Source organism: Dromiciops gliroides, chromosome 1 (assembly GCF_019393635.1).
Source record: "Dromiciops gliroides isolate mDroGli1 chromosome 1, mDroGli1.pri, whole genome shotgun sequence".
Taxonomy (NCBI): domain Eukaryota; kingdom Metazoa; phylum Chordata; class Mammalia; order Microbiotheria; family Microbiotheriidae; genus Dromiciops; species Dromiciops gliroides.
The window spans coordinates 423,379,911-423,394,037 of NC_057861.1; the positions used below are offsets into that span (position 1 = coordinate 423,379,911).

At 39.3% G+C, this 14,127-nt stretch overlaps 1 protein-coding gene across 2 annotated transcripts in view; it reads left to right on the forward strand.

Moving 5' to 3' along the window:
• Positions 1 to 7,304, forward strand: part of PDZD2 (PDZ domain containing 2) — a 514,363-nt gene extending 507,059 nt beyond the window's left edge. For both annotated transcript variants that reach the window (XM_043975400.1, XM_043975401.1), the window contains 3 exons: positions 201 to 471; positions 2,482 to 2,619; positions 3,907 to 7,304. In XM_043975400.1, coding sequence (XP_043831335.1) covers positions 201 to 471; positions 2,482 to 2,619; positions 3,907 to 4,073 — 576 coding nt within the window. In that variant the 3' untranslated portion in view covers positions 4,074 to 7,304. The remainder of the gene's footprint in view (positions 1 to 200; positions 472 to 2,481; positions 2,620 to 3,906) is intronic.
• The last annotated feature ends 6,823 nt before the right edge of the window (positions 7,305 to 14,127 follow it).

Sequence of the window (14,127 nt, forward strand, 5' to 3'; positions counted from 1 at the left end):
ACAAGATATTTGGGGAGGTGGGGCTCTGGCAGCTGGGAAAATCAGGAAAGGATTATATTTCATTTGTGCCTGCTAAATATAAGATTCAGAAAATGTGGTCCTTGATCATTTAAAATTATTGTAAAGCTACTTCATGGCCTAATTTTAAAAATATATATTAATAGATTTGCTGTCACTTTCCTTTCCCATCATTTATACAGGTTCACAGAGTATTTTCTCAGGGAGTTGCTTCTCAGGAAGGGAGCATTCACCGAGGAGATCTCCTTTTGTCAATTAATGGCACCTCATTGGCTGGATCCATCCACGGAGATGTTTTGAATGCCCTCCACCAGGCAAAGATGCACGAAGATGCTGTTATTGTCATCAAGAAAATGAAAGTCCCGGATAGGGACTCTGTCAGACAAGAGCCCACTCCTACAAGTGGGAAGGTTTCTATGTCCAAAAAGGATGTGATCCTGGAGCTTGGAATAGGTGAGATGTCAGTCTCTAGAACCAGAGGGATGTGGGAAACTGGGAAACAGGGGGCCCAAAGGAACCACATCGCCTGAAAGTGCAAAGCTTGTGGTCAGATGAATGGGCCAGGGTGCGATTTGCTCTGTTTTGTATTCCTTTGAAAACCAACATTATATCTAGATATGATTTTAAAAGCTCCAGAAATTAAAGCATTGATTAAAAATGACTAACAATTAACTGAAATCTGTTCAGAAACAAGTGCTTTTGTGATTTATATCTTTTCAAAGTCCTAACTATAGGAGGGTAGGAGCAGCTAGGTGGCGGAGTGGATAGAGCACTGGCCCTGGATTCAGGAGGACCTGAGTTCAAATTTGGGCTCAGACACTTGACACTTACTAGCTGTGTGACCCCAGGCAACTCACTTAACCCCAATTGCCTCACGAAAAAAACACAAACAAGTGTACAACCTAACTATAGGAGGGTAATGGATTTTTACCCAAAATGCTGAAACTTAAAGGACTCTGACATCACTTTTATTCCTTCAACAGGTATAAACAACTGAGCTTGGCAGGTAGTCTGAGTAATTAGTTAAAACAGGAAACTATTTAAAGCCTTGGACTAAATTAATGCCACCAATCTGATGACAGATTTGTTGCTTTTTAAATTGAGTGCACCCCTTAAGTTGCCAAACTTCCTGTATGTGGCTCAAATTATGTTTCTGAGATTTTCACCCTAAGAGTACTACATGGGACTTTCTAGCCCCATGTAGTAAGTGCTCAGGGTAAAGAAGACTATATATGGACACAACTGCACAGCATGAAATAAGGCAGCTGCTATTCTCTTCCTTCTATGCAGCTTAAATTTGTCCCTGGGCTTTGGGGAATTGATAGTCTTGGCCTCTTGAACAGGTGAGAAAGGACATTTAAGGTGCCATGGGTTGCCTTGTTAGGCTTTTACCTACTTGTTTTGAAATGAACAAATTCAAGAGATCTCGAGAAACAAGTCAGTTTCCCACCTTGTACCTTTCTAGACTTTCCTCCAGACAGGAGTGTGTTCCATTGTGATCCCACTCTGGGACCTTTCTGATCTCTCTGAAGCCTCTGCTTTTTCTTCCCTTAAATCAGTATGACAATAGAGACAGGAATAAATGGCATCTGGAATTGCAGGATGAGGAATCCTACCTACCTACCTATAAAAATCAGTATGTGCTCTGCAAAAATCATCTTTTACAGAATTGTCAAGAGCTCTGAGAAATTAAATGATTTGCCCGGATGACATAAGAGGCATGTTTCAGAGTGTTCCTGGCTTTGAGGCCAGCTCTCTAGTCACTAGACCTTTATTTCTCTGTGGGAACAATAATAATGTATCACAGTCTGTGGTCTTATGACCTATAGTTCTGTCAAATTTGTTGGGAGGCTTAACTGAGATACAGTATGTCAAGTATTTTTTATAGCCATTAAGGTACTAGTGCAATGTCAGGGGTTATTATTATTGCTACTACTACTAATATTCACAACTATTACTACAAATAATAATATCACTTGTTTGTACACTTTAAGGTTTGTAAAGTGCCTTTCACATTGTTATCTCATTTGATCCTTACAACAACCTTGGGAGATAGGTGATATTATGGCCTATTTTACAGATGAGGAAACTGAGGCTCTGAAAGAAGGGATTTCTCCAGAGCCACACAGCCAGCAAGTGTCTAAGGCAGGATCTGAAGCTAGGCTTTCTTAAGTCCAGTATTCTATTTCCCATATTTTGCCACCCCAGTAGTATTCATTCCCAGATAGCTTTGTGTGGAGATGACCAAATCCTACTACTAATTTTCTCTAAAAATCCTCTTAGGGACTACCAAACAAGAATAAGGTGCTACCTTTTCTGGTGAGAGGTAATGCTAGGGACCCCAGAGATTAATAGGACTCCTTAACTGTAGGTGAGAATCCTTGTTTCTGGGAACTTGGCATGGCTGTGAGAAGAATGAATACAGATGGCATTCTATTACAACATTTCTGGCTTTTCTTGCAGCAAGCAGACAGGCAGATCTGAATGATGCAGTGTGTGTTGAGTTACTGAAGACCTCTGCTGGACTAGGTTTCAGTCTTGATGGAGGAAAAGCATCTGTGGCTGGAGACCGACCTTTGTTAATAAAAAGAGTCTTTAAAGGTACTCTACCTGGGAAACCCACCAAGCTTTCTGTGATGGACAATTGGGTTTCTTGATGAAAAATTCTCAAAATTTCCATTTCACCTGGGAAAAGCTCAGGCATTTTCTGTTGCATGTGAAATATCTTAATAATAAGACTTACTATGGTGAAAAATACTACATTCTTTAAGAGTGTCAGGGATTGAATTTTTAATTAGATAGCAAGTGTGCCTTTGGCCTATTTCAGCTAAAGATTTTCAATTCTAGAAGTTGACTTAGTTTTCTCCTTCAGATGAGGTTATACTCCTTGTCATCCCACCTATATTTTTTGATGCTCAAATGTCAATTCCAATTCCAATTCATGTTCAGATTTCAGAAATTTAGTATGCAATTCTTCAAATTGTTTTGTGTTTACCATCGTAGTTTCTAGTGTGAGATTTAAAATTGGATATTAGATCATAAATCTCCCCTACTTAACCTTTCCCTTAATTTATCTCCCAGACTAGTAAATGGAAGAAGCTTCTGGTTTTCTAGATAGACCTTTTATTGTTATGGTAGTCACAAGGTGATGTTGATTAGAAGGATAGGAAAGTAGAAACACAATACAAATCGTCTCAAGTCTAAGCTTAGTCTATATTCCTTATAAAAACTCACCAAAACCGAAGGCCACCTTTGGAGAGAGAGAGACCGTCTGTGCAGCACAGTCAGGAGACCAGCAGAGCAGGAAAAAGCTCCCACTTCCGTTCTCTCCTTGCCTTTTAAGCTCGCACCCCGGAAGTCAGAAGTTGAGTGCTCAGCAGGCAATGCTGTTGGTCTCCTCCCCAAAAGGGTGGTCCTAAAAAAACCCAAAAATTGGCATCTCTCCATTATCTAACCCACTGTTTAAAAAAAACTTTCATATTTTTTTTACCACACTAGAGAAAACCTTTCAGTCTCCTAGATTTCCTACTTCTGATCAATGTTATTTTCTATGATTAGGAGCTTGTATATCCAGAATGTATTTCTTTGTGCTTTATAGCACTTAACTGCTTTGAGAAAGAACATGTTGGGTTTGTTTCCTTTTGCTTTGTTTTCTTATTGAACAGTGAATAACCGCTAATTATCTCTTATTCAGGTTAAGCCTGACTTCATTTTCATTTGTACCCAAGTTCATAAATTTGGTATTGGGGCACTCAGGAGTTAAGCAGAAATGCATTCCACTCCCAGGGTGAGAAATTGGTTACACAGCCTCCAAAGTCATTGAGAGATGTGTGCTGTCCAATTCTTCAGTATCCTTACTCAGCACTCACTGTTTGTTCCTTTTCACAGGTGGTGCTGCAGAACAAACCGGGACAATTGAAGCTGGAGATGAAATTCTTGCCATTAGTGGAAAGTCACTGACAGGGCTAATGCACTATGATGCCTGGAATATTATTAAGTCTGTCCCAGAGGGGCCTGTGCAATTACTAATTAGGAAGCATAGAACTGCAGTATGAAACACACTCTGGCTTGTTACATTAGCCACAAAGGACTCTCTCCAATTCCTCCCTCTGCTTCATTTTGTATCAAAGGGGATTGTGGCTGTAGAGTGGAATCCTAAGCAGGCAAGAATAGCATTGGTTTGAACCAGTGAAGTCTGCACAGATGATCCAGTGAGAAGAATCCTAGGACCTTGCCAGAATTTGGAAGGGTATAAAAACCCTAATGTTTTGGGGGTATTGAGAGACAATGAAATGGAACTTTTGGACTCTATCACATGCAGCATGCTTGACTGGGAAAATCACTTTAGGTTGTGTGCTGTCCTTGGCCTGGAAACAGTTTTCTGGTTAGGGAGATCAAATCTTAGTTGCTGTCCTGACAAGATAAGATTTCAGACTGTGTCCATATCCCTTACTCATTCCTGTCACCATGAATAGAATACACTAGCCTCCAATTCTGATAGCAATAGAGGAAACTCAAAGACACACCTGTAGAGTCAAAATGAAAAGGACTGTGGAGTTCTATCATTTTTGTGGATAAATTAACAGGATGCTTTGGGGGCATGGAAAGCTGCCATATCTGGAAATATTACCTGAAGAAAAAGGTTAAAAATAGTGACCTAACTATGTGGCTGAGCTCAGGAATTGTCTAAAACTGAAAAAAGCAAAATACCAGGAAATTACTCAAGAGGGCAGTGTTATGTTAGCAGATGTGTCCTCCCTGGAGGGCTGAGGGCAGTGAAATAATAGTTCTTTCTGAAGAAATGGCCATTTTCCAAGCTAGTTGTTGAACCTTCAACAACTTTGTAGAATACACATTCTGTCAATCTCAGTCTTCAAATTGAATATGAGCTCAAAAATCAGGATATGGGTTGGGTTCCATTTGAATAAATTATTTGGTCAACAAAATAGGAACTAGCAGAAAAATGTCATTGTTGTTAAGTTTTCTGCCTTTGTTTCAATTGGTTTTAGTTTTTAATACTCAAATATGTTTTACTGCCCACAATTTTATGCCTATGTATTATAATTTGGTCCATCTGGGCACTCTAAATTATTTTATGGAAATTTTTTGTAGTGTTTTAGGAAATTAATATCTCAAAATACTGGATCCCTTCTCATGCTGTGTCATGATACAGCTGTGCAGTAGCTAATGTTCTTTTTACCTTTTGTAACATAGTACTTTTTCAAACGTAGTTTATTTATGTGAAATAAATGCCATGTGTAGTATTAAAATGTGAGTGTAATGATAGTAAATAGACTGTACATTTTTAAAAGACTTGCTTTCTCTCTAGGTTATGTAAATCTGAATCTCTGTAAACATGGGTTTTTAAAGTAATTTTCAAAATAAACACTCTGTTTAGATTTGTTTCATTGAGCCGTTTCTGTGTCAAAAAGAAGCAACCTCTTTCTAGACAAGTCAACAAGTACTGATTAAGCACAAACACCATGCATACTGTTCCAAAAATTATTACTAACATAAATGTATCCTGTGAATAATACTAGTTGATCAACAATCAAGACAAACATGTAACATGATAGAGCTGTTGAGAAATGTTCCTGTTGCCCTTTTTATCATGGTATTTTTTCAATTGACTATCATTTTTGCCAAAGGTATTCTGCTTAACACTCTTTTGATCATTCTGGTGCTTTGGAAGTCCCGTCCTTATGGCCAATCCTCTTAAATGGATGACAGTTGGCAGGAACTCCTTGCCCCTTTGTGTTGCCCATTTCTTGCATTGAAATTCATAGGGGACATTACTTATTCAACTTCTTTGTACAAAAAAAAACCCTTTCTTTATAACTTGGAAATATTTATATGCTTCAATTATCCAACAAAGGTCATGAAAAATACAAGAAGTATTAATTATTCTTTTCTGATAAAGAGGTAAACAGCATGTGGTTAAACCAAAAATGAGCATGGTAGATACATATTTGCTGGGAGGCTGATGTTCTCAGATATAGTAGGAATCATGACTGAATTTAAGAAATCAGATCACTTATTGCCTAATGTAAAAGCTTAAGTCTATGTACTTAGAGAAAAAATTTAGAAGCTCTCATATTCCAAAGAATCATTCTGAGTCTTCAGCCTACCAGGTTAATATGCTGATTTTCCAGGTATGCCAGGCCCACTGAGCATCTATGATTATTAGCCCCTCTCAAGTTTGAGAGAAATATAGGTATCTTCCCAAGCTCTGACTACTTGTCCAGAAAGAGAGGATGGCTGCTGGAGTGGTGGTGTGGTCAAATGTTCAGTGGAATCAAGTGATTATTTCCTTACCACATAGCATGCAGAGAAACAGAATAGAGCCTTGTCCCCTTATACTGAGGTCAGTCGGTATCAGTGCCTTTCAAGTGACCACCAAAATAAGCAGAAATGATTCCTTGCCTCCTGTGAAGCACACTGCCTGAATGAGATGGAGAGGGATTTGCAAACTTGAAATGTGAGGTTTTTTTAAAGTTTTTGTTGTTGTTGTTAGTGGTGGTAATGTCTGAGTCTTGCAAAATGATGAAGAGATTTGGGCATGCACAGCAGCTTGCAATGATAGAATGGTCATGTGGTCTTTTCTGATACACACAAATCCTTACATTTGGGAGCTGGAAGGAAAAAGCTTGTTTACTAGGTAGAGCCTGTGTCCTTTGTAAGTATAGACCAACATTAGCACACCACTGGAAAGATCCTATGGTTCAGCTCTCTCTTGCATTCTGAGGGAGGGATGATGCAAAACGTATGACTGGTTTGGACTTGGAAATAGAAAACTTTTTGTCTTATATATTCGAGACCCTTGCATGACGTGTGTTTCAGATGAGCCACCAGGTCCTAGCCTTCTTTAAATGAACACTAATAATGTTGTCCCACTAAAACTTTGTTGTTGTCTTTTTCCACAAGTTGGTCGTTCACAGAGACCCTATAAAAGATAATATGTGTTAGGGCATGTCAAATGTAACCCTGAAAATATTTTGCCAAGAGTTGAAGTAGCAGTGGATGGGTAGGTGCAAATGGAACCCAGTCTGATTCAATTTTATGTGTTTGGCTAAATTTAGACCATACCTGTTGTATGGTGGTGTTTATTTATACTTTATTTATATAAAATAAAATGCCTTGTATATTATTAAAATGTGAGTGCAGTGATAGTAAATAGACTGTACATTTTTAAAGACTTGCTTTTTCTCTAGGTTATGTAAATCTGTATCGCTGTAAACATGGGTTTTTAAAGTAATTTTCAAAAATAAACACTCTGCTTAGACTTGTTTCAATGATCAGTTTCTGTGTCAAATAGAAGCAACCTCTTTCTAGACAAATCAACAAGTACTGATTAAGCACAAACACCTTGCATACTGTGTCAAAAATTATTACTAACATAAATGTATCATGTATAATAAATACAAATTGATCAAGCATCAAGATAAACCTGGAGCCAATTTTCAATTAAATCACAAGAATGAATATTTTAAATTATCTTTTATCTTAGGCTAATGGGGAAAATTTAAGAAAAAGGGAGACTAAGATTAATATTCATTGCCCAATTGGCTAATATTCGGAACCATTTACGATATAATGCACAAGTAGAATCTCACCATTCTGTGAGGAAAGAGCATAAATATTGTTCTCCCCTTTTTGCAGAGGGGGAAACGGAGGCTCAAAGCAGTAGATTTGCTTCCTCTAGGTTCTCACACCCACCCCACACACACACACACAAATCTAAAAACTTCATAAACAATTCCTTTGCTAGTCTCATTCCAAATCCCTGTGAAGCTTCCTGACCTCCAAGACAATAACAGAGCTGCCTATATGATGTGTTTGGCAGCAGAGTAATCCTCCCAAATAGCCTTCCCTATCTCTTTCTGATTTCTGTGCTACTGCAGATTCTATGATTATTGACAAATTCTGTGCCATCTTGCAGGCTTTTCTGCCTTTGAGTTTCTTACTAAGATACCCAAGATGTAATAATTACACTAATCAGGTGTTGTCTTTTCTGCGATGATGTCTTAACTAATGGAGAACAACTAATTAGACAAAAGATAGGGAAATGAGGTCCCTGAATTTGGAAGTGGGAAACCTTTCTAAAATATGGCCACATTCAGTCCATCACTCTTTACCCTTTCCCTCAATACCCTCAATACCCTTTCCTTTTTTTCCAGATCTATTCAATCATTTATCCTTGTTTCCACTATCAAATTCCAGGAAATTTTTTCAACTTATTTGTTGACTCTATTGCCTGGTTCAAATTCCTCTCAACATTATCCCCATGTTATCCTCATTGTGCACTCAAAATATTCATGTTGATAGCCTTTTTTTGCAGGACAAACATGCCATATCTAAAACATGCCATATCTAAAATGAAAACCTGTGAAATGTCACCCTTTCACCAGATATTGCCATCCTACCTCCCTTCTTCTCTCTCACATTAAATCTATTCTTGGACCTGTCACTGTTCTCCAAAGTGCATCCCTCCTAGGCTTCACCTGCTCCTACACCAAGGTCTGCCTTAGTGCTTTGGTACTTTCTTGTTTAGCTATTCCCATAATACCCCTTTGTTAACCTGAACTTCTTTTGTCCTCAATGAGTAAATCCTCACACCTGGGTAGTTTCCACAATCAGTTTTCTCTGCTCCCACTCTAGAACTGACCAGTATCACTTCAGATAATCACAAAATCAAGCTAATTTCACTTAATACAAATTCATGCAATATAACTCTAGCTGGGCCTTCCACCCCCACTCCAGCCTCAGCAATTTATCTACAGAAACACAGTAATTTGAGGATTGGAAAAGGACTTCATGGACCTTTTAGTCCAACTCACACAGGAAGGGAGTTACCTTTATAACACACCCAACAAGTGGCCACTTAATCTCAGCCTGAAGACCTCTAGGTAGAAGAAAGTCACTGCCTCCCACAGCAGCTACTCTACCTTGGACAGCTCCACTTGTTAGGATATTTTTCCTGACATCAAGCCTAAATTGATGTCTTCTTCCGTAGTTCTACCCTCTGAGGGTCAAACAGAATAAATCCAATCCTGCCAGATATTCAACAGGGAAGGGAAAGAGAAGGAAATAAGCATGAATATAGTGCCTACAATGAGCCAGGCAATCTGTTAATAACTTTAAACAAAAACAAAAATCTCATTTGGTCTTCACAACCACCCTTAATATATTATATTGATAAGTCTTATTATTTTACCCAATTTAAAGTCGAGAAAATAGAGGCAAACAGAACTTAAGGCTAAGAAGTTAAGATTAAGAGAGGTTTCCCAGAATCACACAGCTAATACGTGTCTGAGGTTGTATTTGAATCCACGTTTTCCTATTTTCAGTCCCATTGTTCTATCTACTACATGACCAACCAGCATGAAGATCATGTCATTCCACCCCCTTCCCTTCTCCCAGGCAAATATGATCCCTCTGTCCAGTCCATTTCCTTCAAGCCCAAACTTTGGGGAAAACTCGTCAAGAGACCTCCCAAGGCTTCTACCTCACTGCTGTTCTCTCCTGATCATTCTGGCTTCTGCTTCTACCACTTTACTGAAACTGCCTTTTCAAATGATCAAACGACATGTCCAGTGATTCTCAGTCCCCTCCCTCTATATTATAAAGCTTTTGACACCAACTTTTGTCACCATCTATCACCCTTTCCTTCTCCCCTCTCTCCACATTTTTGTCTTAGCCATCACCCCCTTTTGGTTTTCCTCTTGCCTTCTCTAACTGGTCCTGCTCTGATCTTGTGTCTCTAACTACTGTGGTGGAAATTTTCCAAGAGTCTAATCTTGATCCTCATTCTCATTTAACTCAATTCAAAGAAAACACCTATTAACCACCTATTATATGCCAGGCATTTTAGTAGGTGCTTGGGATGTCATTTAAAAAAAAACAAAACAATCCCTGCTCTCCTCCCAAGGACTTAGCTACCACTTCCATAGCTCTTCCCTCTGTTCTGAGCATCACCTAGGTAGTTGCACAAAGATAGCCCACCAGCACCTGAAACTCAATACATACAAATTTGAACTCACTGTCTTTTCCCTTAAAACTATCCTTCATGAAGGCAAAGCATAAAAAGATTTAAATGGACTTATGTGAAGTGGAATAAGCAAAACATTGGAAACAACATTTAAAGACTACAGTATTAGCATAAAAAGCACAAACTTGAAACAATGTCATGGGCAGTTATTCCTAGAAAGATGTGCCAAGAATGCCAGCAGAGTGTATTTCATTTCCCCTGGTTCTTCCCTACCCCAGCTCCTCCAAGTTCCCCTTAGGGAAGTGAGTGGTACAAAATTACAACTTTCTAGGCATCTTCTAGGTCCCTATTCCAGTGTAACTATAATGACCAACCTTAAACGTAGAGAAGAATTCAGAAAATACAACCCCTTCCCTTCATTGCAGAGTTGTGTAAAAATGTTGAATATGCTGCCAGAAGAGACTGTTGGATTGGTTGCTTTTATTGAACCTCTCCCTCACTTTTCATCTTCTTATGAGAGAGAACTTTCAGGAGAATAGAAAGAGATATGCATATTTGGAAATTAACAATTTAAAGGAAAAATGTATCAAAAAACAAATTTGTTAAATGTCTTTTAAAAGGTCACTCTTTGGGGGCAGCTAGGTAGCACAGTGGATAGAGCACCGGCCCTGGAGTCAGGAGGACCTGAGTTCCAATCTGACCTTAGACACTTGACACTTACTAGCTGTGTGACCTTGGGCAAGTCACAACCCCAATTGACTAACCAAAAAAAAAAGGTCACTCTTTTAGAGGCAGCTAGGTTGGCACAATGGATAAAGCACCAGCCCTGGATTCAGGAGGACCCAAGTTCAAATCTGGCCTCAGACACTTGACACTTACTAGCTGTGTGACTCTAGGCAAATCACTTAACCCTCATTGCCCTGTGGGGAAAAAAGAAGAAGAAGAATATGTTTTGCAGAACTGTTATTTTTCTTCTTTTTTTAATCTTTTATTCTTTGCTATGAAAGATGGCTCTGGATTCAAAAGATATGTTGAGAACTTTATGAAAAAAAGAAAAAGCAGCAATAAAAATATTTAGAAAGGGAAACAGTACTTTCGGTTAATGAACCTCCCTGATTTTAGTGCGTGGATGGGGAACTGCTAAGCACCCACCACCACCAAGAAGAGATAGGAAAAGGCACTTTCTTCCTCAGTTTTCTCATCTGAAAAATAGAGATAATAATAGCAACTACCTCTTGGGTTAATGGGATGGAAAAAAGGAAACTGGGAAGCCTTTCTGGGCAAAGAAATATATCCTGAGCACTATTGGACAGTAGGGGCTACCTGCCATAGCAAACTCTATCCTGCTCAACTGGCAAATAAGTTGGCTTGTGAAGGGAATCGAGTATTAATATAATGTTGTTACTAAATTTCCACAACCCTTTTAGATCACAGTTTCATTGAGGAAGGAAGGAAATATGAGTTGGCTGAGGAGGAATGAGGTTATTCCAAAATGTCAGATGAGTGGTGCCGGGAAAATGCTAAAGAGAATAGGAATAACTTATACAGCCTTGGCCTTGAGACTAGACTCTTGTTCAACAGAGAGCCAAGAATTGATGTATTGGAAATATTCAAAATCTAGGTGGAGAAATAGACTGCTTCCCTGGAAGTGGCCAGTTCTCTGTCACTAGATGTATCCAAGCAGAAACTACATGACCACCTATCAGAAATAAGGTAGAAGGAACTGAAATACATGGGACTTTAGGTTCAATTACCTCCCAAATCCCTTCCACTCTAGGAAGGGATCATTCTATAAAATATAGGACACTTGGAAGTCTCACCAGACTTTTGAGGGGAAACAAGGATGAAAATTAATTTCTGGGATCATCCAACATATAGGCTTGCTGTGGTGTAAGCTCCTTAAAATGCCTGAAGAACATTTTGAGTTAAAACAGAGTAAAGCAGTTCTTTCCTTGCTTTTCTATTGATAATGTTGAATAATAAATAGTTTTCATACCCATCCTCCTACAAGATAATAAATAGGTCAGGGACGGTAATAATATCTCTGACAATTTGTTCACTCAGATTAGAGAAGGCTATTTCTGCCTCTCCTAAAAGAAGTAGGTACCTCACAGAAACCAGATCAGAGAATGGATAGGAAAAACACAATAACAATTTATTTTGTCCCAAGAAGAACCATGATCATATGGAGACCCTTCCCAAAAGGGCCTGGGAATTCCCTTTCTGAGGGTATATAAGGGTTTTGTTTGTTTTTGTTTTGTCCATGGGTTACACAGTGTTATCTATTTCAATAGTACAATACAGAGGCAAAGGTGGTTTAACAATTTCAGTTATAAAAAGTATGGAGGAAATACCAAAGCATCATGCTAAGATTACAGGATAACAAAAAAGGATTTGGCAAGGATGAGGACACCAGATTTCCCCATAAGATAAGGATTTGAAATCCTTAGGGAAAAGAAGTTACCAGGTAGGGACTTTTATCACCTAGCTATCTGGTTTCAGTTTGGAGTTCAGTTGAAGGACATTTTGATCCTATTATCCCAGGGTTTCATAAAAAACACTTTTGGATAATAAGGCACCTCCAGCAAATCCAGGTGATCCCTATATTCATATTAACAATGAATATTATTTATCAAAAGAAGGGGAACTTATAACCACAGCCCCTCCCCCATTCCCAGAACCTATGGAATCATACAATTCAAGAGCTGAGAGGAACTCAGTAACCATTTATTTCAACCCACAACTGCAGGAAGTCTCCCTGTAATGTACTATATGAGTCCAAGACCTCCAAGGGGGAGAAGCCCCTTTCTGAGGCAGCCCCTTCCACTGTGGCTCTTCTTCGCTTGTTGGCAAGCTGTTCCTGACGTTGAGCTTAACTTGCCCTTTTTGCAGCTTCCACATTGTTTTTTACCTTGCTCTGTTCCAAGCCTATTCCCTCTTCCATATCAGCCTTTCAAAGACTTAAGCCCAACAATCCTTTATCTCCCAAAGCTTCATATTTTCCAAGATAAACATGTCCCCTTCATTCAGCTGATCCTGGTGTGTCATGAACTCAAAGCCCTTTGCCATCCTGATGGGCATCAAGCCAGGTATGTAGTGAACTACTCCTGGAGTTTGGGTCCCAGACCAGGACAGACACAGCAGGGCCCTGGACTAGATCCCCTATAGCTATTGAAAGCTCCCCTTTTCTGTGCCTTGTACCAACCCTGCCCTGCTCTAAATGAAAGTGAAATGTGCCCAGCTTCCTCTCTTGTGGTAGAGTTTTGGCTGTGGACAAGCTATGCTGACTGTGAGCAGGGCTCTTTCTGCAAAGGGCACACTCTGTGGCACCTGTTGAGAAACATGCCTGGGCTTGCCAAGTTCTGGGACAAGCTCTTTGCTGCCCTCCATGAAGTCACCCAGATTTGTTGCATTGGCTTTGGGCCTTTTTGAATAGACAGGTTCTGCTGTTCCTGGGAAGCTGGACACACACACACACACACACACACACACACACACACACACACACACACCTCCCTAGATTAGAAGCTCCTCAAGGGCAAGGACTGTCTTGTTTTTGTATCCTCAATACCTTGCACAGTACCTGGCATACATTAGGCACTTAATAAATAAATACTTGTTGATGGTCGATGCTCCTAGAATCTAGAATTTCTGGAAGGAAGCAGAAATCCCTCTTAGAAGCTAGGAACAAATCATTATTTCAGGATATCAATGTCAGTGACTTCTATCACAATCCTAGAAGCCTGGAAACTAGGCCCAGCATAGGAAATAAAATAAAGATGATGGAGAAACCTGGGACCAGTCTTCACTGGTTAAAGCTTGTTTTGAGAGGGGCAGACTTTGGGAGAGGCCCTGCCAAATATATCCACCATGACAAGGCTCTGGGAGGTATTTGAAGTAGGACAACCCTGGAACTGGATTAGAAGATTTCATTTCCTCGGTTTGTATCCCAGATACCCCCCCCCCAAAGAGAAAATAACTATTTGTACAAAAGTAGCTCTTTTGGTGGTGGCTGAGAATTAGAAATCAAATCAATTGGGAAATGACTAAACAAGCTGAGTTATATGATTGTGATGGAATATTATTGTACTATAAGAAATGAAAAACAAGACAATTTCAGA